The 26,701-nt window shown below is 38.5% G+C and overlaps 1 protein-coding gene across 1 annotated transcript in view; it reads left to right on the forward strand.

The window, feature by feature from the left end:
- Positions 1-26,701, forward strand: part of KIF6 (kinesin family member 6) — a 203,013-nt gene that overhangs the window by 110,069 nt on the left and 66,243 nt on the right. Inside the window, exon 14 of the mRNA XM_044450400.1 lies at positions 17,225-17,333. Coding sequence (XP_044306335.1) covers positions 17,225-17,333 — 109 coding nt within the window. The remainder of the gene's footprint in view (positions 1-17,224; positions 17,334-26,701) is intronic.

The following is a 26,701-nucleotide window of genomic DNA, read 5'->3' on the forward strand; positions in this document are numbered from 1 at the left end:
TTACCAGTAGGGTCTCAGTAGGTTAGCAGTGGTGCCACTGACCAGGAAAGATGATTGTATGTTGAGAGAGAAACTGTGATTGATGTATCTCTCACTGAACTATTAGTGCAGCTCCAACTGTAAATGCAAAACAGCATGAGACTGCTGCAATACTTCTTTAACCAACTGAAGGTATCACTGATATCTCTGTTTCCTATTGTCATTCAACATTTTCTACATTTTTTTCTGTGAAGTGTGATGTGACACCAGCATCTAATGCATATTGTTTTCTCTTATCCTGTCCACTCTGCCTTATCCAGTAAATGGTTTTTTGTGTGCTTAGAACATGCAGACTTTCTTTTTAGAAAATTGCAGAGAAATAGATATAAAACAAAACTGTGGGAGAAAATAATGAATTTCCTAAACCGAATATATATTTGTAGCAACCTCTTTTTGCCTTGTTAGTTTAGACACTAACAAACATAGTTCTGAAAATGGAGTGTGCTTTATTAACTTATAAAGTGCCTAAAATGATGAATAGATATTAAAAGATAAAGTAGACCCTGTCCATAGGCTCACAATCATATAAAAGGTAAAGATTTCCCCTTGACATTAAGTCCAGTCATGCCTGACTCTAGGGGGCGGTGCTCATCTCCGTTTCCTAGCCGAGGGAGCCAGTGTTGACCGCAGTCTCCGTGGTCATGTGGTCGGCATGACTAAACATCGAAGTGCACAGAACGCTGTTACCTGCCCACCGAAGTGGTACCTTTTTATCTACTTGCATTTGCATGCTTTCAAACTGCAAGTTGGCAGGAGCTGGGACGGAGCAACAGGAACTCACTTGGTTGTGCAGATTCGAACAGGTGACCTTTCAATCAACCAGCACAGCAGTTTAAACCACTGCACCACCTGCAGTCCCTCACAATCATATAGACACAATCAAAAAAGAAAAGGGAGCAGAGAAGGGAGAGGAAAGCAAGCAACTGTTTTTTCCCCCTGACAGTTGCTAATTTGTCATGCTGATCTCTCCTTTTCTCAGGTATTTTTTTTCTTGAGCAGGAGATACAGTCTCCTAGTGGACCTTAGATTCATGGCTGATGGATGTGGCTAGAATATTCTGCCCTTTAGTTTTCCAGTCCCAAGGCTAACATATGAGAAGACATATGGAGGAATTCTATACTTCAGGTACACGAGGTGCAAGAAAATACATCACTGTAACACCAGTGGAACAGTTTTTCATCCTATGCTTGTTCACCCCAGGTTGTGAGAGGGGAAACAAAACTAGAAAATATAAAAGTGGCAGAATTTCCAAAGTGTCTATAGAAACTCTGTCAGAACCTAGCAATCAGGGACAATAATGCCACCACCCACACACAGAGGGAACCAATGAAATCATGACAGGAAGAACAACCCCTGGAGCTGAGTTCTGCATCTCAATACACACAACAACCCCCCCTCCCCAAAACACCATGTTGTTCTTATTGCTGAACCCCAGTGACTCAGCCAAAAATGTCTGTGATAGAAGTAGTCCTCTAGCCAGGGTCTGAATCCACTTGTATTCCTGATTCACACTGTTCTGGAGCACAACACATAGAGACAAGAAAGGAGAACCCATGCAACACAGCATTCACACTTGGTAGGAAGATTTCAGAGAGCAAACAGGCCTCCTTGGGATAAGGGTTCCTGAACCACCCAAGAAATAGATTTGCAAGTTCCATATGTACTTAATATATTTGTTTCCTCTTCAGCCGCAGCAACACTGTATCTCATACTGCAAAAAGGCCAAGAAATAGCATTCAGTACTGCAGGCAACAGGCATCTTTATCAGAGATATGAAATGGAAACGAGATGATGTTTGGTTGTAATTTATTGGTTGTTTGCATATTTTGGGACTGGATTTTTTTTTTATCACTGTGTGATTAAGTATATGGTACACGGTTCTATTTTTATCTCAGAAGCTGCTTTTGGAAGTATATGGTGCCTATCAAGGTAAACTAACAATATTTTAATAAATAGTACGTAAAATCAGGTAACAACTCATGATTTGTTGTTAGGTGTACTCTGGGTTGCTTGAACCATTGGTGGGTCTTACCCAGATTTCTAAGTTCATGGGTTGTTTCACCACGTTACAGAGGTGGAAAACAAAACAAAAACCCAGCAGCTATACATGCCGGTTGTACAGTGGTGAAAAGGCATTTAGGATGCAAGGTGAAAGCAGATGAAGTGGAGCAAGAATAAAACAAACAAATAAACAAACAAAAGCAACCAGTGATTTGTTTCATCATCTGAAGCCAAATTGTGGGTTAACTCTGAATAAAGCAGAAGTTCATAGGTTAAATTAACTATGGGTTGTTACATATATACCCAGCTTCTAATCTGGTTTGTGCATAATATTAACCTATCGTATAGGTTTGTTTTAAAAACCATTGGTTTTTCATATGGACAATCCAGAAAGAAAGCCCATGGTTTGTTGTTAGGTTGTAAGCACCTGATTATTTAAACAATGCTGTCACTATGTATGAATCAAAACCATAGTTTTTCATTAGTTGTTTTGCCATCTACAGAGTAGGCAGACAAGATTGGAAAAAACAAAAATGTCATTCTACATGCCAGCATTAAAGCACTAAAAAAGCATTTGGGATACAGGGAGGAAGCAGGTTAAGAAAGTGAGAAATAACCAGCTTGAGAAAAGCCATGGTTTATCTGATTGTCTGCCACAATCCATGTGTAAACTATGGGTTAATGTAGTATGTGAACTGAGTCAGAGGCATTCCAGTTACACAGATGCACATGATGAAGCAGACTGCTACCTGCAAATCCTTATACTATAAAATTGGTTTTATCTTTTTGTTTGCCTGTACCAACACAATTGTTCTACAATTTAGAGCAAAACAGGCAGACCAAAACTAGGATCCCAGAGTAGGGACAGCAAACTTTTTATTAATGATCAGTGTTTATTTTAAACTGAAAGTTTAGTATGTGAGTTACACTTGGTTTGTCAGGAGTTAAAGGAAAAGTGTGATTTCTGACACAGACAAAAAATGAATACTTTTTATTTATTTAGATGTGGTGGCACTATTGGGTGGGGCTCACAAAGTTCTTGTGGCTTTGACTATAGATTTTTCTTGGTATCCATCCACTCCCATCAACCTCTGCCAAGCCTGCCATGCTTCAGTCCAGTTCAGTTTTTCTCCCTGTACCTACTAATTTAGGATCTTTCTTTTAAAGTGCATGCATGTATGCATATAATGAAGTCAACAGCTGCAACATCTCAAGCAGCCAAACAGAGCAATTTTATGCATGTTTAGCCAGATATAGGTCCTCCTTCTTCACTGTGGCTTAGTTTTAATTATGGTTACATGCCTTGTAGATACACTTACGAGGGAGTAAACCCCATTGAACATAGGTCTTGTTTGTTTGTTTGTTTATATCCTGTCATCCCCCCTTTCAAGGAATTCATAATTCTCCTCCTCCTTTCAGTCTTATCCTCACAACAACCATGTGTGGTAGGTTGGGCTGAGAATCTGTGACTGGCCCAAAGTTACTCAATTAGTTTCATGGTTAAGTGTGGGCTAGAACCCTGATCTCCCGAATCCCGTTCCTACACTCTTAACCACTACACCACACTGACTCTCTGCGACTAAACATATATTAGATTGTGCTATGTCTAGTAGTGACTCAAAATATATAAAAGGTTGTATTCCGATCAGTTTTATAAATGCTTTCTATAATAACTTAATTAGGTTCCCTCCCTTCTTATGCTTCTAGATTTGTTTTTGCTATAATAGCACTTCATTTGACTGCTGACATTTGCAAACCATTTCTTCATAGTAGGTGGCTTAGCATCCTTAAGTGACATTATTTCCATTCACCCATTTTAAAAATTAGGGTTTTAGCAGCTCATAATCATTTTACTGCAAATTGTGAGAATCATGGGGAAAAATAGAAGCAAGCAAAGGCATTTCCATCAATGAATAGAAATTAGGATTTTGTTCATGATTTCTTTGGCTCTGTTAGCAAACAGAAGAACAAGAATGTGACCAGGCATTTTTCGTTGCCATTTTATTACCAGTATTTTCTACAATGTTACAATTACCTTTGTCTAGTCATGAAAAGTTAACCAAGTATGTGGCCGGTGACCCTCCCTGAAGAGAGAGTTGCATAAGAGAAGTGAAACCAGCGAGAACCAGCAAGTTGTCACCTGTGTCGTCCCAGGAGATGGAAGCTCCTGGAGGGGTGTCTGCAAATTATTCCAATGTAGAGGCAGGTTGATACAGAGACAGAAGCTTTATATGCACCCAGACCCCAATACACATAAGGCTTTAAATGCAAACACAAATGCTTCAAATTGAACTTAGAGGCTAGCCAGTGTGGATGTTTCCAACAAGTGGTTCCAGGTAGTATGTTTGTTTTCAATTACCTGCAGGTTCTAGGCCAGGGGTCTCAAACTCGCAGCCCGTGGGCCAATTGCCGGGATGGGCGGGACACGGGGGAGGGGCCATGCAGCCTTCAAAGCGCCGGTGGTGCCTGGGCCGGCCGTGGGATGAGCGGCCCACCACCACCACAGTGGTGGAATACTTGATGTGGCCCAGCCTCACCCAGACTCTACTTCCAGCGGCTCCCAGGTAAGTTGAGTTTGAGACCCTTGTTCTAGGCAGTCTTCAGAGGTGTCCCCATGCATAAGTTTGTATTGTTAGGTTTCAGAGCATACCTTTAGTTTAGCTAGGCTATTGCTGTTCAAGAGACTCTCCATTTGGCACACTAACCTCAGTTGATGGGACCCGCTCCATATTACAGATGCAAATTGGGCCTTGTTGTCAAAAGACATTACCAGCATATGATTGCCGGTCTTGTAAGAGTAATGCAGTATAGTCTAGAAGAGGTTAAAACACCATTTTCTTGAACAGATGAATCACTTATGCACAGCACCCTTTGTGTTATTCTGACTCATGCTTTAGTTATTGGTCCTTCTTCAATCCATGGTTGCAGATTTCAGACCTTGGTTAAGCTATTCCACTAACTACGATGCAAATGAGAGGTAAATTTAGGGTTACACATGATCAGCATAATGATTATATTTTACCAAGTTTCTAGAACCCTTATCCCAGTGATTTTTATGTAGGTGTTAAAGATCATGGGGAACAAGATGAAATCCTGAGAGCCCCCTTATCCTGTGTGTTGTGCAGGGAACCAAGCCTGATTCATCTGTACCATCATCTAGAATCATCTTCCCTAAAGTAGTACGATACCCCTAAAACACTGTGCCTCCAGGTCAGTGAGGTACTCCAGAAGAATACCATGGTTTATGGAACTGAAAGCTGCTTGGGAGGATTAGGAAAAATAATCAGGATTGTACTTCCCTGTCCTTCTGGCATAGGACTTCTATCAGGGTGACCAAGGTAGTTTACGTGCCAAAGGCAGATCTAAATGGGTTCAGACGGTCTCACTCAAGAATGCCTGTGGTTTTCAGGCTTTCATGCCCTCCAGCTCTTTACTCAAGAAGGGAATTTTAGCAACCAACCAAAAGCTACAGTTGATGCCATAAAATAGTATTTTGGTGTGTACTGTAAGCTTAGATGGGACCATCATTTGAAATCAATGAATAGATCACAACACATAGCTGAGATCTGCTGCTACAAAATTAGTGTATTGTCCACTCACTTGGATACCAATTAGACAAACTAATGAATTGTCCCACCAATGTCTGTTAGTCATGAGTTAACTGCATGTTTAAATCAGTATGCTTTTGAGTACCAGATGCTGGAGGCAAGTAATAGGGAGTGGCTGTTTGCCCTGTTGACAACATTCTGCAATTCTTACCATTGCTGGAACAGAAAACTCATCTGTATGGACTTTGGCCTATTCTAGTGAGGTAGTTCTTATATTCATTTTGTGTGACAAAAATGTCAGGGTATTTTTGTAATGATGCTATTAAAGTATATTGCACAGTTTTGAAGTAAATTTACCAAAACCAAACCAAAACAAGTATGCTTGCATAAAATCTGCGTGGTTTATCTCCTCATCTGTTCTCGTGCATCTCACTTAACTGCCTCTCAGTTATCATGAGAATGCCAAATGAAGAAAAACAAGTATTCACCTACTAAAAATGTCATTGTGGGGAGGGGGAAAATTGGGTTAATTGCATGGACCAAGTCCTTAGATGTTAGTAAAATAATTTCTGCATATGTATCTAGTTAGGCTGATCTCTTATTGGATGAAGTAGGTACTATATGAAGGCTAGTTCAAAGCCCGTACTCCATTTAAATGCCACCAAAGCATATGCTGAGGACAACATAGGATTTAAGTAATTCTTAGGCCTTGTGCCTGGCCCTCTGCATTTAATTTCATTGTGAAGTGTTTTGGAAGTTATCCTCATAAAATATGGTTAGCTTGTTTTAAAATATCCTCACAGCCCTCCTTTTAAAATTAGGACTGTATGTGAACAGTTTAAACTTAATGGTGTTAGAAGTGACATTATGGTGCCAAAGATTTGTTCAGTTCATTGAATCTGAGCACCCACCTTTTCCTTGGAGGTTTTGCATTTTCTCTAAGGTTCCATGTTTTGCAGATTAACACTGCAGGGGTACAATGAACTGCCTTGTTTATGTATTTTCTATTTTTGAAGTACAGTCCACTGAAGGTATCCAGATGTATTACACATGCTGTTTGTGAGGAAGTTTGCTGGAACTTACAGCGGGGGAGTATTACTGTGGGCTTCTCCCCCTCTTTTAAAGGCTTCATTCTTCCTCGTTCATTGTTCTCCAACTCTGAAAGTTTTACTATTTTCTGTTCTGAACAGATGGAGATGATAATATCAGAGAAATCAGTGTGGAGAATCAGTGAATTACGGCTACATGCAAACATTTCTAGTACTTTGTAGTAAAACAAAAAGCAACTTCAGATAAATTGTTTTCAGCTTGACATGAAAAGTGTATTTTTTAATTTCATAGCAAGTTGAAAAGTTTTAAAGAAGTGTGTAGCACAGTCTTATGCATATGTACTCAGAAGTTCTATTGTGTTCAATGGGATTTCTTCTATGTAAGTGTTCATAAGGTTGCAGTAAGTTAATAGCAGGCTTTCATCAGCAACCAGTATTCTACCTTCTCCAAAGCAATCCTGTTGAGTTGGGTTTTTATATTTACATGTATTTAAGAGAAGATATGCTGGGAACAATTGAAGGCAAAAGGAGAAGGGGACAGGAGAGGTTGAGGTGACTGGATGGGGTCACTGGGGAGGTGGGTTTGGGGTTCAGTGGTGATTACCCACATGAAGCTAGGTCTCTGAATATTTCTAATAATACTTAAGAAAGTCAATGTTGCTGAATTCCTATACATCTTCATTAGTGCTGCAACCTGTTGTGGTTGCCGGATGCCTGCCAACATGATGTTCTTCTATCTTCTTTAGCAAATGATGCTACAGATTCCCCAACAGTCAGATCAAGAGCTAAATTATGAGATCAGGTTTGCCAGCTGTTGAACTGCTAAACCAGCAGATGACCTGATGACAGTAGAAAACTAAAGTAATGCTCTTAAACTCTTTAGCTATCCTACATAGCTGACTTAAAGAATTCATCAGCAATGTGGTTGGTTCTCTTAGTTAAATATGTTACTCTGTTACAGACTTACCATGCAACATCTGTTCTTAGCTATTAAAAATTTGAAATTCCTGTTAAATGAGAAGTCGGTGTAATTTATTTTGTAGTAGAATCAACAAACCATTCTTTTATTTTTCCGCAATGGGTAGAAACATTGATCTGGATTGCATGACATAACAATCCACCACGGATGTTATGATGTTATGATTATCATGATGTCAGAACCCAGCAGGGTGATGTCATCATGGGTTGTCAGGAGTGGCTAGAGTGTTGTCCAACAAAAGCAGTGAAGAATCCTTTGCAGCAATCTTGCTAATGTTACTTGTCTTTCTCTCTTTTTTTATAAGTTTTATTCAAAATAACCCTAAAACAAAAGAAAACTAAAAACAACATCAATCATCAGAAACATCGAGTCAGCCCCCACATTTTTTTCTATTTATGATAACTGTAAAACATATTTAAATCTATACGAAGTCCCGTTTCTCTAGCCAATAATAAAAAGAATCCCAAGTTTGATAGAAATCAGTATCTTCGTTCTCCTTCAATGACAAAGTCAGTCCATCCATTTCTGCACAGTCCAAGATCTTTTTTAGGATCAGTTCATCAGTGGGTGGTTCTTCACTTTTCCAGTGTTGAGCAAATGCAATCCTCGCTGCAGTAATTACATGTAAAATCAAGTACATTTCTTGTTTACTAATACCAACAGGTATAATGCCTAATAAGAAAACTTCAGGTTTAAAAGCTAAGGATTTTTGTAACATTTCCTCAAACCATTTATGTATTTTAATCCAATACTTTTTTCGCATTATCGCAAGTCCACCACATATGATAGAAAGTACCCAATTTATGTTTACATTTCCAACATCCATTTGACGTATTTGGAAACATCTTAGCTAATCTATTTTGCGACAGATACTATCTATAAAACATTTTATCCAGGTTTTCTTTATATGAAGTTGCTAATGTTATCTTAATATTTCTCTCCCACAGCTTTTGCCACTTTTCTAATTCAATATTATATCCAAAGTTTTGTGCCCATGTTATCATAGTTTCCTTAGCCTGTTCAACTTCCATTCTCCTATCTAGTAAGAAATTATATAGTCTTTTAATCATTTTCTCATCTGATTTAAGCATCACCTGATCAAATGCTGTTAAATCTTTATAAAAGCCCTACATGTTATAGTCTTTAGCATATCTCGATTGTATCTGCACCTTATGCCACCAAGAAATATTAGATCCTATTGTATTTCTTGATTCAATTTCAATCCTCCATCATTATCCAAAAATGTCATCATATCTTACGATCCCTTCAAAGTTCAATGCATTTGGATATACAAGAGCTTCCATAGGTGAAAGCCATCTTGAAAATTTATTATACAATTTTGTCTTTAACTTTTCCCACACCAACATTAATGATTTCCTAATATAGTGACTTAAAAATGAGCCATGCACCTGAGCCTTTTCGTACCACATATAAGTATGCCAACCCATTTGCAGATCATGCCCTTCAAGATACAAGATTCTCTTATTTCTTAAAGTTATCCATTCTTTTAGCCACGTTGAAACAGAAGCTTGATAATACAGCATCCAATCAGGGAGACCAAAGCCCCCATTCTCTTTAGCTTCCTGGAGTATTTTTAGTTTAATCCTTGGTTTCTTCTTTCTCCATATAAATTTCAAGATTTGAGAATTTAAATCATCAAAAAATTTTCTATCAATTTTTATGGGAATCATTTGGAATAGGAACAAAAGCTTTGGTAATATATTCATTTTAGCTAGTGCTATTCTTCCCAGCAAGGATACTTGCAAATTAGCCCATTTTTCCAAATCACTCTTAATATCTTTAAATAGTTTATCATAATTGTCTTCTTTCAGAGTGGTACACTTAGCTGTAAGATAAATTCCCAAATATTTAACCTTTTTAATAATCTGAAAGTCTACTTGTTCTACCAGAGTTTTTCTCTGCTCCTGTGTGAAATTTTTTTACTAATAATTTAGTCTTTTCTCTATTTCTCTATTTCTTTTCATCCCAGTAACCTTGTCATACTCTTCAATCCTTTGTAGTAGTTTGGGCATTGTTACTAAGGGTTCCTCAGTTATGAAAACTACATCATCTGCAAATGCTTGCAGTTTATAGCTTTCATCTCTGATTCTAGTTCCTTTAATGTCCATATCGTCCCTGATATTTCTGTTTAACACTTCTAAGATCAATATAAACAACAGTGGTGATAGCGGGCATCCTTGTCTTGTACCCTTTTGTAAATCTATAGTATTTGTAAATTTCCCATTAATTATAATCCTAGCAGACTGCTTTTGATAGATGCTTGATATCACATTAATAAACTTTTCACCAAACTCCATTTGCACTAGCTGTTGCCAATTAACATTGTCAAAAGCCTTCTGTGCGTCCATGAATAATAGCGCCATTGGTTTTTCCGTATGTATCTCATAATACTCTAAGATGTCCAGGATAGTTCTCATGTTATTCCTCATTACTTGTCTTTCTCCATTATCCTTTCTCAGTGCCCTCTGCCCCATGCTTCTAACATCAGGAAGTAACTGACACTGGATAGTGTTCTTAACATTTTTGCAACCCTTTTTTCATTTGGACTTGTGTGAATGAGTGCATTTGACAGTTTACTGCTGAAATTTACACAATATTCCCCTGTGGAGTAGACCTGTCTTTCATTTATTACAGACTGTTCAGATAGATTTGTTTGATTCTGAGGAGGAAGTTCAGGAGCAAGGTGGGTGGCAAGGCTTTTGAAATTTCCAGGTTACCTAGTGAAGTTTCTCAGGCATAGCATGTGAATCAGCCTGCTTGAGAAGGGACAGAAGGGTTTTCGGGATAGAAGGGGTAGCAGATGCAGGACCCAGCCCATGACCCGGGAAGAAAGCAATGGGAGAAATGAAAGGGTCTTTGGCATTCCTGCCATCTTACCATCTAGCAGCAAGTCACTTGACGTGGAGTCAGAAACTTTACTGAAAGGGAGGGACAGAGGGGAAGTTTCTAGTTTTGATGCAATTCTTTACATGGGCAGATGCTTCCCCCTCAACTTGGGTAGAAGGCGATCTAGAGTTAATGCTGTTCTGTGTTCTGTTATGTCTCAATAAAAGAATTTCACTTAACAAGATTATTTTGAGTTGAATAACCAGAAGGAAAGATGGAAGCTCACAACACCTTCTGCTGTTACTTCTTGCTCTGCCATGAAATTTGCATGTTTTATAGATTTCTGAAAATAATCCTTAACCCATAGGTATATCTGACAGCTAAAAATGAGACTAGGGAAGGGGAGTGGAGTTAAGAGGCTGGCAGCTACAGGCATTTTCAGGCAAGTGTAATTGGTACTATGTGTAGCAGCCTTTATATAAAAGGTGTTCGCTGGTAAGGCATGTACAAAAGTGGAGGATGATTCTAACCTATTATAGGACAGTTCTTCATTCTGTAAAACAAACTTCCTTTCTGAAGTATTGTAGTATTAATATTTTCATTTAAATGCTAAAAATTGTTCACAACTTCAAATCTTTTTACATGGTTGTTCCCACTATAAATAAGTTGGTGAAATGATATTTATTTCCTATAGTGATTCCTAGGCCCAGTTCTCTCCTGCATGATAAATATTTCATAATTGGTAGATTTCATAAATGTCATATTTTGAAAAACAGTGGAAGGAGATTTGACATTTCATTGAAGCCTACTGGAACTGGAAACATCATAATTTAGCTCTCTTCAGGGTCTTTAAAGTATTAACAGTTATTTATGACCACTGCAGAGTAATGGTTGGCAGTTGGAATGCCATCAAACATAATCTGGCAATTTAAGAGGAAAATTTCCGAAACATATTTTTCTTCTTGATTTGTGATTTCTACTACTACTGCCATTGTATGAATTTCTCATGCACATACAGATTGTTTCCCAGCAGGGGGTAACAGTATCCTATATAAGGGACCATTGAAGAACTTGTAGTCTGATAGTTAAAATGTACACAGGACTACCAGAGTTCACTTGCTTTTGCTGACTTTTAGAAAGAAAAACAGCTACTAATTAACTGAGCTCAGAGGATTTTCCATGCTGAAGGTAGCAGGAAAGAAGGCACAAAATCATGTGTGGGAGGAATCAATTTGAAAGTTGTATAAATCTTTATTATTAACTAAAACAAGTTCATCAACAAGGGAATCATCTCTTTCTACCAGCTCATCAAGTTTCCCACATTTTTTTCGCATTTCCTTGTACTGTGCTGACTCTGCTGTATGTTTCTCCCAGTCTCTCTATCACTATCTTCAGTATGTAGAATTCTTCTACAAACTGTCATATACTCACATACTGTCTAGACACTTATTTCCTACACTCCTGATTTGTCTCTCTGAGATTTCATGTTCATCTCCCATCTCCTCATAGTTTTCTTTGCATGCTGTTTTCAGAATGCAAGAATTGTCTGGTGCATTTTTCCTGCATTTTGTTTTGATAAAATATCAATAAATCAAAAAAGTGGTCACCCTTTCTATTCAAGAGAATTGTCTAATATGCTTTCAAGAACAGCCCAAACTGTGGTTTCCCTTAGTCTTTGTTTAAATTATTAGCAGATGACTTTGAGTTTTTGTTGTTTTTTACACTACCACTTCTACCTGTGTGGTGTTAAACATTTGTACCATACTGTCTTCTAAAATTACTGCAGCTACCTTAAATACTGATTGCTGTTGTAATGGTATGCAACAGCTCATGGTCTATTCTTTAAAATTATTAAGAGCCACTTAGTAAAGTGCTTAACAGCACAAATCTAATATCAGATTGGTATAAATTAGAGAAATAAATAAACTCTAAGCATGTTTACCAAGATATCAACCCTGCCAAATTTAGTTGGAGTTTATGGCATAGTAATGGCATATAATGACATAGTAAATAAAATTAGGATTGCAGATTCAGTTACATTGATTACAGTTCCTCATTAGGCTGTATCATTTAAAGAGTGTTTTGTCAGTTCAGTTATTTTTAGCAAATAATTATCACATCATCATTCCAATACTCAGAGGCACACACTATGAATTTTCAACACCAGTGAGTCTGTCTTAGCCTAATCAGTTCAGTTTTAATGCTTAATTATTAAGGTAAGGTAACTACCAGACATCTTTATTCCTGGGCTAGGTAGATTTTCTTAGGATCCAAAACAATCAGTAGTAAAAGTTCAAGTGATGTCAACAACAGCAACTTATAGTGAGCAGTATTCTGTACTGCTGTTGCACTTCTGGTCATTCTGTTGTGCTGCCAGACCCAGCCACAAGCTCAATGGGGCAGTTAGCAATTTTAATATAACCTTGAAATTTAATGGAGACACTTGTTTCCAGATTAGGACAGGTTATTAGAATTCATTTGTGTGAGCATCATTGGTCTGCACTGTTCTGGAAATGAGCATTTTCACATTTCTAGTCACTTTAACGACCAGGAATTCCAGATTGGATTAGCACTGGCTCACCCTAGTGCATGTGTACCATAGCATACTACCCCAATGCCACTAGTGTTCATGATGCTTTGAAGAACAATTGATCCCTGCCCCCAGGGATCTTACAGCCTAGGGAAAAGGGGGGAAAGAGGGCAAGGGTAAAATTGTTAAGAATACAGTGGTACCTCAGGTCATGACCAAATTGGGTGGAGAACAAAAATTTCGTGAAAATTTTGACATGTGTTGTGAACTCCGCATTGGGTGGCAACCAAGATTGCAACCGTCTTCCCCTCCCACCCCAAGTGGGGAGATGGCCACGATCGCAGTTGCATTCATGCAGGGAAGACGTGCATGATCATGGGTGCGCTCCTGCAGGAAAGACGGGCACAATCTCAGCCATCTCCCCTCCCCACAAACAGCATGCTCATGGCCATCTCCCCACCCCCACCCCCGAGTGGGGAGATGGCCGCGTTCATGCTGGGGGCGGGGGGGGGAGATGGCCAAGATTGCACCCTTCCCCAGCGCACCCCGTTCACGTCTGTCTCTTCCCCCCACCCCCCCATGTGCCAGGATGACAGGTGCACACAGGGATGACAGGCACGATCTCGGTCATGCTGGGGGGGGGGGGGCGGGGAGATGTCTGCGCTTGTGCTTGGGGTGGGGTGGGGGAGATGGCCACAATCTTTGTTGTTCTTTGTCACTTTGCTTCACATTTTTCTGATTTAAAAAAATGGTTACAGACTGGATTAACCTTATTTACATTGAACCTTATGGGGATATTTAACTTGGCTCACGACCAATTTGGATCACGACCAGAGTCCTGGAATGGATTAAGTTCATGAGCCAAGATACCACTGTAAGTACATGTGCTTAGGTTTAGGGTAAGTAGGGAATAAAGACTTGGGTTTAATTTCAGAGTTTTCCTAGAAAAGTAGGGTAAAGTGTGTGTGTGCATGCACACCATAATGCTTTAGTTCAAATGATGTCCCAACATACCTTTTAGGTCTCTACTTTTTACATAATAAAGTTCATGTGTTTCAAATTGTTAAAGACCTTTCAGGTGGCTAGACCTTTTGAACAGATATAAACAAATGGGGAAACTGTTTTAGAAGTAGGGTTTACTTACAAAAAAGGAACATAAATTCTATATATAGAAACTGAAATAAAGCTTAACTAATTTTGGAAACAATGCATATTTCATGTCAAGGTGAGTGAAAAGTTACAGAGAGTCCATATTTATCTAATCATTTCTAAACCAAGTGTCTTTGGTGTCTCGCAGCTGGCAGAGACTGCTTGTATGCATGGAGTAGCTTAGGCCAGCCAAATGCAATATTGGAAACAATCTACTTTATCTAGGAAAGGTTTTACATTGGATGATGAGATAATACCATAGGAAAGGACCATTTCCAGTATCTGTCTGACATATCATTTTACTAGTGATTTTGGCATGCACTTTAAACGGGAAAATAAACAGATAGTTTAAGGATATAAAATAATTATCAAGTTTCAAGGATTTTTGACAAATATCTGACAAGTTTGAGCCATGGAAACACTTTTGACTTCTGTTTAAATACACTTACATACTGCCTGATCTATCCCTGGACTTGGTGCAACTCCATTCTTTCTTATCCAGATCATTTGACCTGTACAGAGGCTATTATTGTAATTAGATGCCCTTTGATTTCTTATAGTGGCAGGTTTGTTCAGTTGATAACATAAATGCTCATATTGAAGTACAGTGGGGACAGTATTTTGAAATATGCTTACAGTGAGAAATCTGTACTTCATACTTTTTAAATTTTTCTCGGGTGCAATTGGATTTTATTAGATCTCCCATATTTTAGTCTGTAGTTAATATCTCTAAAGCAGGAATAAGCAACCTTGTGCCCTCCATATATTTTGGATTACAACACCCATAATCTTTGGTTCTTGCCCATGGTTTTTGGGACTTAAGAAATTTAAAGGTTAAAATATCCATGGGGTTCCAGGTTGCCTAATTCTGCTGCAAGGACAGTTAGGCTATTGATGTGAATCTGCAGTTATAAGCATTTCAAAACATAGGACAGAGTAAAATGAAAGTCTAGGGTCTCTGTAGCAGTTCCCATGCCACCAGTGTAGAGATTTCTTCTAATTCTCATCAGGCTCCCTGCTCCTCCTGATTTGAATTTTCAAATTTATATTTATTTATTTAAACTGGGGGTGTCCATGCTGCAAGGCAAAGTGCTGCCCTCTTGTATCACTTTTATATAGGTGTAAAGAGGAGTTTGTTGCTCAGACATCACTTCTAGATCAAGTTACTTTTCTTTTAGTCTCAACTGTTTGCCCTCTAGAAAATGAATGTTTTGAAATCGTGCCCCCTATAAGTATATGAATAACCATGGCAGCCCTTTTGTAAGAGTGACCATGCTACTCTCCAGTTTCCAAATGTGGCAACCCACCCAGCATTAGAATAGATCTGTTTTACTTTTAAAAGACTGTTACATCATCAGTTTTATGTTTGGGGATAGGGTTAAAAACTCCCTTTCTTCAGAGAACCCTTTCAAAATATGACCAGTATCCCCCTGAGGTTGTATATTATGGGGAAGACTACCAGTGTCAAACAGACTGACTTGTACATGTATTTACTAGGCAGAAGGGATTTCATTAGTGTAAAGAATATAAATCAGAGCACGTGCTTTGTTTCTAGAACATGCCTGATATAATTCCTAGTATCCAGGGGAGGTGTTGGGTACTGAAAATACTGGTCTATAGTGTTGTAAGCATCTGTGCCTCTGAATGCAGAAACAATAAGCTTTGTGCCAGTTTTGCTACGCTAGTAAGAGAAGATTGCAAGTAAGGTCAGAGGAACAAAGTAGAGGAACAAAGTGGAAACAAAGTTGGATAGATCCAGGCCTCTTATTCCAGGCCAACGTCTGGATTCTTAGTTGAACGGTACTTTACAAAGTTGTTGGCGGTTGAAACTCATTACTTACTCCTAAGTAATGTGTAGTTGAAGACGCTGAAGAGGGAATCAAGAAGTTTAAATCACTTCAAATTCTTGGAGATTACTCAAAACACTGTAATAGAGGCATAAATAATATGCATACCACAAGTGAGAAAAGATAGCACAAAGTTCAGGAAATCACCAGCATGGTTAACACTTAGAGACAAGTAAACTGTTAAGGAGGAGAAAGCTGCCTTCAGAAAATTGAAGTCATGCCCAAATCAAGAGAACAAGCCTACACAAGGGAGATGCAAGTTGGCAATCAGAGAAGCAAGGAAAGTTTCAGGTGCACATTGCTAACAACAAAGCTAACAATGAAGAATTTTTTAAATATATCAAAAGAAAGCAGCTAAGGAAGCAGTTGGGCCATTGGATGATAATAGAATTAAAGGAGCACTAGAGGGGAGTGGGGACAAGGAGATTGCAGAGAAGCTGAATGAACTATTTTCAACAGCATGAGGATGAAGAACAGACACCTGTCCCTGAGCTTATGTATTCTGGAAGGGAGTCTGAGGAATTAAGGCTGCTAGAAGTTGCCCTTGGTCTGATCCAGCATGGCTTTTCTTATGTTCTTATGTTCCCATAGATCATGTGAATTGTGTGAAAACAAAATAATTAATGTTTAATCTTTTCATCTTGAGATAACTGTATGCATTCATTTGATTGCTTGTTGCAAAGCATGGTATGTAAAACTAAAATGTTAAATAGAAGAGAAGTAACAAGAGAAATACACACTTTTCTTGCCTGAAAATACCAATGGTTTTGAGAATATTTCCACTGTTTTGATTTTTGACTCTCTGGTTTTAATTAAGGACACATTAATAGCTGTTTAAAAATCATGCAAAGTATGCAGACATATGGATGTTCAAGTGACATAAAACAAAAATAAGCCTGTCATTTTAGCCATAATGCTCAGTGTATAAATGGCATTTTAGTTTCCATAGAATATGAAACTTGATTAATCTATTATGAGTATGGTTGCTGTGCTTAATCCAAAAAAGACAAACCAGATCCAGAATGGTTAAGATGATGTATTTATTGGGTCATCAGTGTTAATAAATTACCAGTCTTTTCAGATCCATAAAGCTCTTGCAAAGTGTGATTTTTTTCATTGTGCTCAAAATGTCTGGTTGATTGGGTATTTGTGGAATGTATCTAGAAGGTAGTAAAATCAATAATACATTGCATTATTTCTGCGAATTATGTCATTTTGATTTATTCTTTGAGCAGGAATGAGAGGAGAAATGTCACTTGGACGCCAAGAAGCATTTGAAATATTCAAGAGAGATTATGCGGATAGCATAACCATTGAAGACAATAAGCAGCTCCTTAAACAAAGGTAAGATTTACACTGAGCTATAAAACTCCAAGAACACACTCTGCAGGCAGAAATGCATGATTTTGTCTGGGATGCAGAAGCCAGTAAAGATTACTAGATTTAAACAAATGAATAGCCTGATTGTTTGGCCTATTCAGTACAGCGAAGGGTGGGTACAATTGGGTGCAAGAGCCATTGCTTCAATGGAGCAGCTCAGGAAGACACAGCTTCATTATGCAAAAGCTTCCAAAAACACATGTATGAAGTAGAGTGAGAGGGTACGATCATCAATCTTGTCCATGTCAAGAAAACCAAGGTTATTATTATCCCATGTTATAAATATGTATTGAAATAAAATCAAGTGTCCATAATCCAAACAACCCTGAAAGAGGATGGTTATATTTTCACAAGAGTCTAAGTGTTATACCATACATCAAGCATGCAGCAAATTGATACCATCAGATACTTCACAGACCACATTGTCATCCCTATGTCAACATAACGTACTTCTCGATCTCTATACTCTCACCAAACACAAGTAAAAAGTCAGTTTTGTTTACTACCAATCATTTCCCTGTTCTTAAGCCTAGACAAGCTTTCAAAAGTGATGAAGGATGGGTGTCATTCAGTGGCTTGCATTATTATGCAGAACTATTACTGTTTGTATATCATCTTTCTTGGAAAAAAAATGTACTAGAGTAGAAGTTTTGAATTCATGTCTTAGGAACTGCCTAAGATGTAGGGAGACTTTGAGAATATGGAAAGTAAACCAAAAGCCATACAAAGTTTATATATTCTATAAAGTGATAGTTTCATCTTTGAGCTGAGAAAAGCGGATCAAAGGAAATGTGCACATCCCCTGAAGGCCTCCAGAATACTTCAGGATACCAGAGGAAGGAATAACAGCAGTCAGAAACCTATAGAGAATAGTAAAAAAGACTTTAACTAGTTTCTCACATTATCAACACCACGTGCAAGCTATACACCATACACATTGAGGTGATTAGAGATAATGTCTGTTGCTTTCTTCAAAGTTCTGGCTTTGGAGAATACTTGCAAGGTAACTTACACTGTCTTTCATCTCTTTCTATCATTATCATTATGGTATGCATTGCATTTATATCCCAACTTTCTTCCTCCTTCAAGGAACCCAAGGGAGATTACAATTTTCTTCTTTTCTCCATTTTGTCCTCACAACAACACTGTGAGGTAGATTAGACTGAAAGGTAATGATTGGCCCAAAATAACCCAGTGGGCTTCATGGCTTAATAGACATCAACCCTACCCCTACCCCTGAGACATTGTGAAGGGTGGAATGTAAAAGTTTTAAATAAATAAATACTCTTAATCACTATACCACACTTTCATTATGAATTATCAAAATTTAAAAATAAAATAACTGTGCTATCTATGATCCTTTGTCTCAAGAGTATTCATTACAAGGACGATTCTGTCATTTTTAAATCAATAGTCATTGTTCATACTTCCCCAGCTTGCAGAGAAGCCAGCATAATAACTGCATCATACATGGAAGTACATAGCAAGTATAAAGAAGAAAATACTTGTTTACTTACAATTGCTACATTTTACTTAACATTCTGAACAGTCATGCATCCTGTCTGGCATCCCCTTCATAAGATGGTGGTGGTGGTGGTGGTGGTGGCGGCGGCGGCAGTGGCGATAAAAAATTGAATAGGTCTTTCTTGCCTTGACTCATTTGTCATATTTAAAAGCCTTAAGCAAATTGAGAGACTGTCATCTTTATCTTAGAAGTTCTAAAAGCATCTAAACTATTGTCTTCACAGGTACAGTTCTGTATATATAACTATATATTGGGGGTTTTCTTAAGGCTGAAATGTAGCATACAAATAGTATTATAAATGACTACTAAATACACAGAACACCAAATATTAGTTAATAATATTCTTTCCTGCACAGAATAGCCTCTTTAGTGAAGCCACACCCACATGTAAAAAAAAAAAATCTTAACATCCTGCTTTGCATCTGGAAATCCTATCTGATATTATGGTCATTGAATTATTTTGTCTTCTTTTCTAATTGCCAGATTTCTTGCAGACTTAACACCATTACCTTTTCATTTTTTGTTATGTGCCATTATCTCCAACTTACTCCCACCCCATATGTTTTGAAGACCTTCAGTCAAAGGTACAAAATAGGAGAGAAACTTAATATTCATATACTATCTCTTCAAGAAAGGTTGCTTGATCAATGGATCATAATATTCCATTTCTACATTTGGCATACTAATATGGCAGATCTCCAGGATTAGCTGCACATAAGGAGAACCGTGAAAGTGCTAGAGGTAAACACAGGTATTTAGACAGATTTCTTGGATCTCTTTCTGTAGCCATCTCACAATCTATTAACTTACCCTTACCAGCTGCTTTTGATTCTTGTTCTTTTTAGTAATCCTTTTAATATATTATTTCTTCTGGTAGCCAACATTCACTCTACCATTCATACTGTGTTCAGAATCATTACACACTTGGTTATTAACTTCTTTATTATTTCTGGAATATTTTCTATATTTTAAATAATTACTTAATTAGGGTACTTCATACCTGTTGAAGAGATCTTCAAGTCAGCTGCTAATCATAAACGAACTATAGCATAAAAAGCTACAACCTTTACATCAACATATCTCACAATGATGGTGGTGGCAGGTGCCGGGGCTTCATATCTCACAAAGATGAGGGACTTCAATTTCTCCAGTATCTGTTGTGAGGCAAATTCTGCCAGAGTCCAGAATTTGCCTCCCAAGAGATCTCAACCTCCAAGAGATTCCTCGCATGTGTTGCTGGTAACTTCCTCCAACAGAAAGTGAAGGAAAAAGAGGAATGGCTATCCTTGACTTGATGCTAATCAACAGAGAAGCCCTGGTGGTCAAAGTGGCAGCTACAGGAACTCTGAGGGAAAGTGACCATGCCATACTTGAATTCTTGATTTTAAAGGAAGCAAAAGCCAAATGTAGCCAAACATTTACCCTGGACTTCAAGAAAGCTAATGTTAATAACTTAGAACTGTGATAAAGTCCCATGGCAAGTGACTAATGACAAAAAGAGTCCAAGTTGGGTGGGAATTTTTTGAAAAGGAAATTCTAAGGAGCTATTACAAAGAATTTCAACAATGAAAAAGGGTAGCATTCAACAGAAGCACCCCATGTAGCTTCACAAAAAGCTTAGGGATTATCTGAATACTAAAAAAGGACATGTATAGGAAGTGTAAGGCCAGGGTACAAAGGAAGAATATGGGCAGGTAGCATGGAAATGCAGGGAAGGTGTCAGGAAGGCTAAAGCAAGGAATGAACTGAGGCTAAAAGCAACAAAAAAGCCATCTTCAGATATGTCCTAAGTAAATGTCAGAGGGAAGAAGTGGATGTTCAACTATTCAACATGAAGCATTTTGTTCCTTTCCAATACAGTATGTATAAGTGGTAGTATTTCTCTCAAATATAGATGCCTTTTCCGACAGAGCATAGCACTTATTCCTCTCTTATGCACAAATCGCAACTATGATTTTTCTAGCATACTATAAATCTCTTCTGAGTTTTGTAAGCTGCTAAGGATGCCTTCAGTTTTTAGGTCATTTGTTTGAGGATGATTGTAGCCAGAAAGTGTGCAATAAGTGCAAAAATTCAGAACTGACATTTGAATCAAAAGCTTTAAGTTGTGATCCTGACACCTGTTCAGGAGTAAGTCACATTAAAAAGAGTGCTTCGTACATCTGAGAAAACATACAGGAAAAGGTGGTGCATATTTTTGTGCAGCAGGAAGAAAGCACCTTGCGTTTTCAGATTCAGTAGTAGTGAGTGGTTTATGAAGATTCTGCCTGTCAGTGGGGCTCCGTAAGACTGGGATGCTTATAAGTGGAGCCATTTTACTGCAGAGAGATCTCCTCTAGCTCCAGCATCTGCCTTCAGGGAAACAGGAACTGCTTTGTGGCCAGTGGTCTTCCAATTTACTAATCCCTTTAATTGCTTCCACACCCAAAACACAACTTTTGTTACTTGTGTCATTTTTTAAAAATAATCTTATTTTTATTAGAACCTTCGTCAAGCAGAGGTTTCATTCTACAGGGAATAGACAATAGCCACTTCTACTGATGAACCCTATGTTCTACAAAAGACTAAGGGCTTGTGCAGAATCATCTCTGGGACAAAGAGGAACAGTTTCCTACAAAAACAATAATGTATTGTCATGTTCGTGGAAATTGCTATAGACATTCTAATGCAAACAGGGCAAGGGAAACCTTCTCCTTGCTGTTTGCAGTGTACATTAGCAAATAAGCTTTGGAACGCTAAATACATCACACTTGTTCAAAACAAACTTCTTTCAGATCTACTCTGTAATTTGGAACATAGCTGCTGAACCACCATTTGTTCAGAAACTCAGTGACCCAGCCACTGTTCAAATTGCTAAGTAAGGATTATATATACAACACATTTCAAAGTTAACATAACTTTCTCCTAAATGTAAACCTTTCATATACTTGCAGTAGGATTGCCATGTTTTTCATTCCATTCTTGACATTTGGTTCACAATTATTTCTATTCACTGTATTTTATTTTCTTTGGCTTTCCCTCCATTCCCTCTGTGTGTGTGTGTGTGCATGTGTGTGTATGGTAGATTTTGCCATAGACCACTAGAGCAATTCAAAAGTTTTGTAGCACTTGGAGATATCTACATAGCTGCTTTTTATAGATTTCCTTGTGCTATTCTGTGGTAGGGTAGCCCTGCCTGCCAGTCTCAACCGCACTAGCATTACCTCCTCAAGCACCTTATCTTCCTTCTAGTTTGCCTACAAATTGTTTCCAACTTGCCAGTGTGCTTAATCATAAAATCATAGCATTGGAGAGGATCAAAAAGGCACCCAACCCAACCATCTATCATAAAATTTTATCCCATTAGTAACACCTCCCACGATCAGCTTATGTGATCCAGACCACAGTGTACCACAAGTAAATGCACTGCAGAATGTACCTAAATGACTCCATCCCTATTTTGTGAGTCTAGTGACATAGACAAAAACACATACCAAAATAAAATCTACAGCTTGAAATCTCAGCTGCTTCATATACTTGAGAGAGGTAGCCTTGCTAGGCTTCTGCAACAACAACATTGAAGTGCCTAGTTTAAATTTTTGTGGCATAATTTCAAAGCGTGCACAAATGTTGCTTCTTTGGGGATGTGTGCACATATGCACAGGTAAACACACAGGTGTATGATGCCTGATGAGTTGCTTCAGAGGATAGTAACAGAATATGACTGCTGGCTGAGCAGGAGGAGGATGTCTTCACCCTTTCATGTAGGTGTGGTATCATATCAGCAGAGTTGGAGTGTCAGAGAAGCTAAGCACAATGCCACTATGAGGCCAGACTGTCCCATGGGGATGGTCTCCTAGCAGGGTCACCCAAGGCAGAATGGTCAAAGCAGAGAAACCAGACTAGGAGTCATCCACTCTCTTCAGGGGGAATGGTCACATCAGCAGAAGAGAATGGTTATCTCTAAAGGTAATGGGGGCAGAGAAACTCCTGGAAGGCAGCTGTTGGGCAGCTGCAGTTGCTGAAGGTGACAGGGGCAGAAGATCTTTCACAGACAGTGGCAGTGAAGCTCAAGCTAACTCTCGTTAGTGCTGTGCAATGGAAGGCAATGGCAAACCATTTCCGAATCTTCTTACCTTGAAAATGCTCTGATGAAACAATCCAAACAAGAGATAGTGCCAGAAGAAGACTCCCAGGTTAGAAGGCGCTCATTGAGCTACTGAGGAAGAGCAAAGGACAAGTACAAATAGCAGTGTTGCTACTGACCCCACTAGATCAAAGCCAAAAGGAAGTCTGGTGGCTGGTATGCACAGAGGTGAAAGTACAATGCTGGAAAGCACATACAGCATTGGAACATGGATGTAAGAAGTATGAACCAAGGCAAACTAGAAGCAGGAAATGGAACAGCTGAACAGTACTCACTGCACTGCACTAAAGTGGACTGGAATGGGACATTTTCAGTCAAACAAAAATCAGTTTACTCTGGAAATGGCTTGAGTGGTTCATTTGTTTATATGGCTGAAAAAGTGAGAACTTGGCCACCTCTACTCACTATCCTCCTCTCCATTTCACCAGAAGCCATTAATGTAGGCACAGGGGGAATAAGGGACTTCAGCAATTGAGCCTGAAAGCCATGAAATGTAAAGAGCAGCAATTGGACTGTGGGAACCATGATATTGCCCTTCTCTGATGAAGCTTTGCATCAATGACTCACTCATCCAACTCAGCTGCAGGTGATGGTGCCCAGAAATTACATGTTTGTGTCATTGGACTGTAGCTCAGAAGCATAATTTGAGGCTCATGGGGCTTGGCAAAGGGATGGAAAATTCAAAAGCAAATACTGGATAACAAGGAGGAAAGACACGCTACTTCCCAAATGCTAGACAATGCAACGACCCATAAACCCTTGAATTTTTATCCAGAAACAGGTGATATAACTGAGTTGGCATTCTTTTTTCCTGAAAAGCATGGTGTTGTTTTTTTAAAACTAGCAACACTGCAGAAAAAAGGCAATGACTCTGCTAGAAAAAAGCCTCTGTTCCCTAATGCAGCGGTCCTCAAACTGTTCCGCAGAACCCTATGATTCTGCAAAAGCCTCTAAAGGGTTCTACAAAAAATCAAATTTAAAATGGATTTTTAAATGAAACCACATGAAGCCAACTATTCAGTTGTCAGTTGACATCCAAACAGCAAATAAGGAAATGTATCACATTATCTGGTTTCTAGGACTATTGCATAGTGTTGAGAATAATCGAAAGAATTCATTTGAGATATTACCATCTAATTGCTTTATTCATACATTATATTTAAAATGTTTTTTCATTATTTCCAAACCTACTACATTATGCAACGCACTCAGGCAATAAGAGCAGATGAAAGAAGGAAGAATGTTGTGGGTTCACAATGCTTAGTAAAAATCAGGGATAGAGTAAGCCTTCTACAGGGGAAAAAATGTCTTCAGAAAGGCTCCATGACTGAAAAAGTTTGGGAACCATTGCTCTAATGCTCACAAGCATTTGGTACATCAGAGCTAAACCAAACCTGGCACTGGAGATCTGTAGTCAGGCTCTTCTGCATTTTAAATATGAAAATATCAACTTCATTGTGGGGGAAGGAGTCCCATTTGCAGCCTCACAAGTAGCAAAGTGGGTTATCCCCCCGCAGGCATTTCCTAGATCAAACTGACACACACACACACACACACACACACACACACACACACACACACACACACCCTGTTGCTGTAACTAAGTTCAGAAATATACAAGAACCATATACATGACCTTTTTTTCCCCAGGCAGGAAAATAAAAGGTCCAGGGCATGGGGAAATGGCACATAGGGAAAGGTTTAAGAAAAAAAAACTCTTCCTACACTGTCATGATCCCAATCTTCCTGACATATCTGAATTTTCCATGTTGTGCCTAGAAGTTCTTTAGACAATCTCCACTCAGTACTGGATGCTGGGGGCAAGATCTAATTTTTTCTCTGGTGATCTTGTATTGGGGAATTGCTTTTCATTTCACAAATAGCAGACATCTTCTTTGATTATATTAAGTCAGCTACAGAAATAGCATACTTTTAAAAGCAACGCAAATGTTACCAGAACTTCAGCCCTGCTTTTTATAGGAAACCAAGTGTTGAAGAACTTCCTCAGCAGGGCCTAAATTTATTCTTTTTGGGTTTAGCTTTAAAGCAAGTGAGCATGAGCAAAGAAGGGTGTGGAGACCTAAAATACTAGCTGCTTAGAATTTGAAAGAAAATGTGACTAATTGAAAGGAAACAATTGCCCAAGCGTCTCATGTGGAAAAGTGCTATTTCTTAGTTTTGTTCCATTGCTAATTTTGTTAGGCAAAAAATGTCACTTGTGGCTTTTGCCAATAGCTGCTGCTAGACCAGATCTTGCCTAGATAATCAGTTCATCCTAAATCTCTGCTAACAATAATGATTATACACATCTGAGTAACTATTTGAAATTTTATGACATGGGTACTGTCCTGGCCACAAAACCATAACAGAATGAATCATCCTGCAGGTGTCCTTGATTTATTGCAATGGAATTATCTTTAAATATACCTTGAATCCTTCAGTTTTATTTCTGCTGTTGTGCATTCATATAAGATTAACTGTGGATAGCATTACATTTTTTAAGACTTTGGCTCAAGTATCACTGCAGACTGTAAATATCTCTGCAGAAACAGAGGTTGGTAGAATAACATTGCCAATTTCTAACCAGCTTGAACTTAGGGAAAGTTAACTCTGACAGTTTCTTCCTGTAGTCATTACTTGCTGCTGTTTCTTCAGTGGTAAAATAGCTTGATCCTTTTCTTACCTAACTGTTTTAGTCTTCAGGATATTTGGATGGGTTCAAGGATTATTAGATGAAACCTTAAAGCAAAAGTGGACAGCCTGAAAGTCTTCATTGGGATATTTTTGAATATTATAATAATTTGTGCTATGAGTGGTTCTGTTTACTAGCAACTGTGCTAGTAAACAATTGGTTCTAGTTCTTGATAGAGCACTGCCCTTCGATCCTATTTTGCCTATTCAAAAGATTTTAGGATATCTTTACATCTTCGTATAGGTAGTTGGTAGTTTGTACTCTTCAGATTATGCACAGTCCAGGAGTTAATTTCAGAGTTAGATGTGTCTTGTCTCTAGAGCTCATGCATGTGAACATACATGAAGAAACACTGAAGGACAAACCTATAATGACTACTGCTTGCTAGAGCTTAAACCAATATAATTAACTGGGACCCTATGCTTTCCAAGCAGCAACATCAATAATAAGATAATGACAGTGGAGGAGGTCACTTAATCAGAGTTCTAGCAGTTACATAATCACCCACCAATTACTCCAAATAATGCTCCCACTTTAAATAGTCACAGTCAGCGCTGTACATTGAATACTAATGACACAAAAGGCACTGAATTTCTTCTGTGCTGCCTTCATGCACCCAAAAGTATGTGTGCATGGCTCAGTGATAGAGCACAGGTTTTTCATGCAGAAAACCCCAGGTTCAGTTCTTAGCATCTTGGAGGGCTGAAAAGAATTCTTCCTGAAATCTTGGACAGTTACTGCTAATCAGTGACCTGGCTTTCACAATTTCATCCTGGTTAACAAATCACAGTGGCTTGTTAACCCTGCTGTATGTTTGCCAGCCAGGTTTCCCTAATGACCCTCACTGGTAGAACATTGCTTGTTTGTAGGGGAAAACTCTTAACACATGGACTGTTGTATATTTGAGGGTTTATGTTCACCCACCAGGGGACTGCAGGTGGCACAGTGGTTTAAACTGCTGAGCTGCTGGGTTGGTTGATCAAAAGGTT

The sequence above is a fragment of the Varanus komodoensis genome, unplaced genomic scaffold, assembly GCF_004798865.1.
Source record: "Varanus komodoensis strain SLA01 unplaced genomic scaffold, ASM479886v1 scaffold1, whole genome shotgun sequence".
NCBI classification, from domain to species: Eukaryota; Metazoa; Chordata; class Lepidosauria; order Squamata; family Varanidae; genus Varanus; species Varanus komodoensis.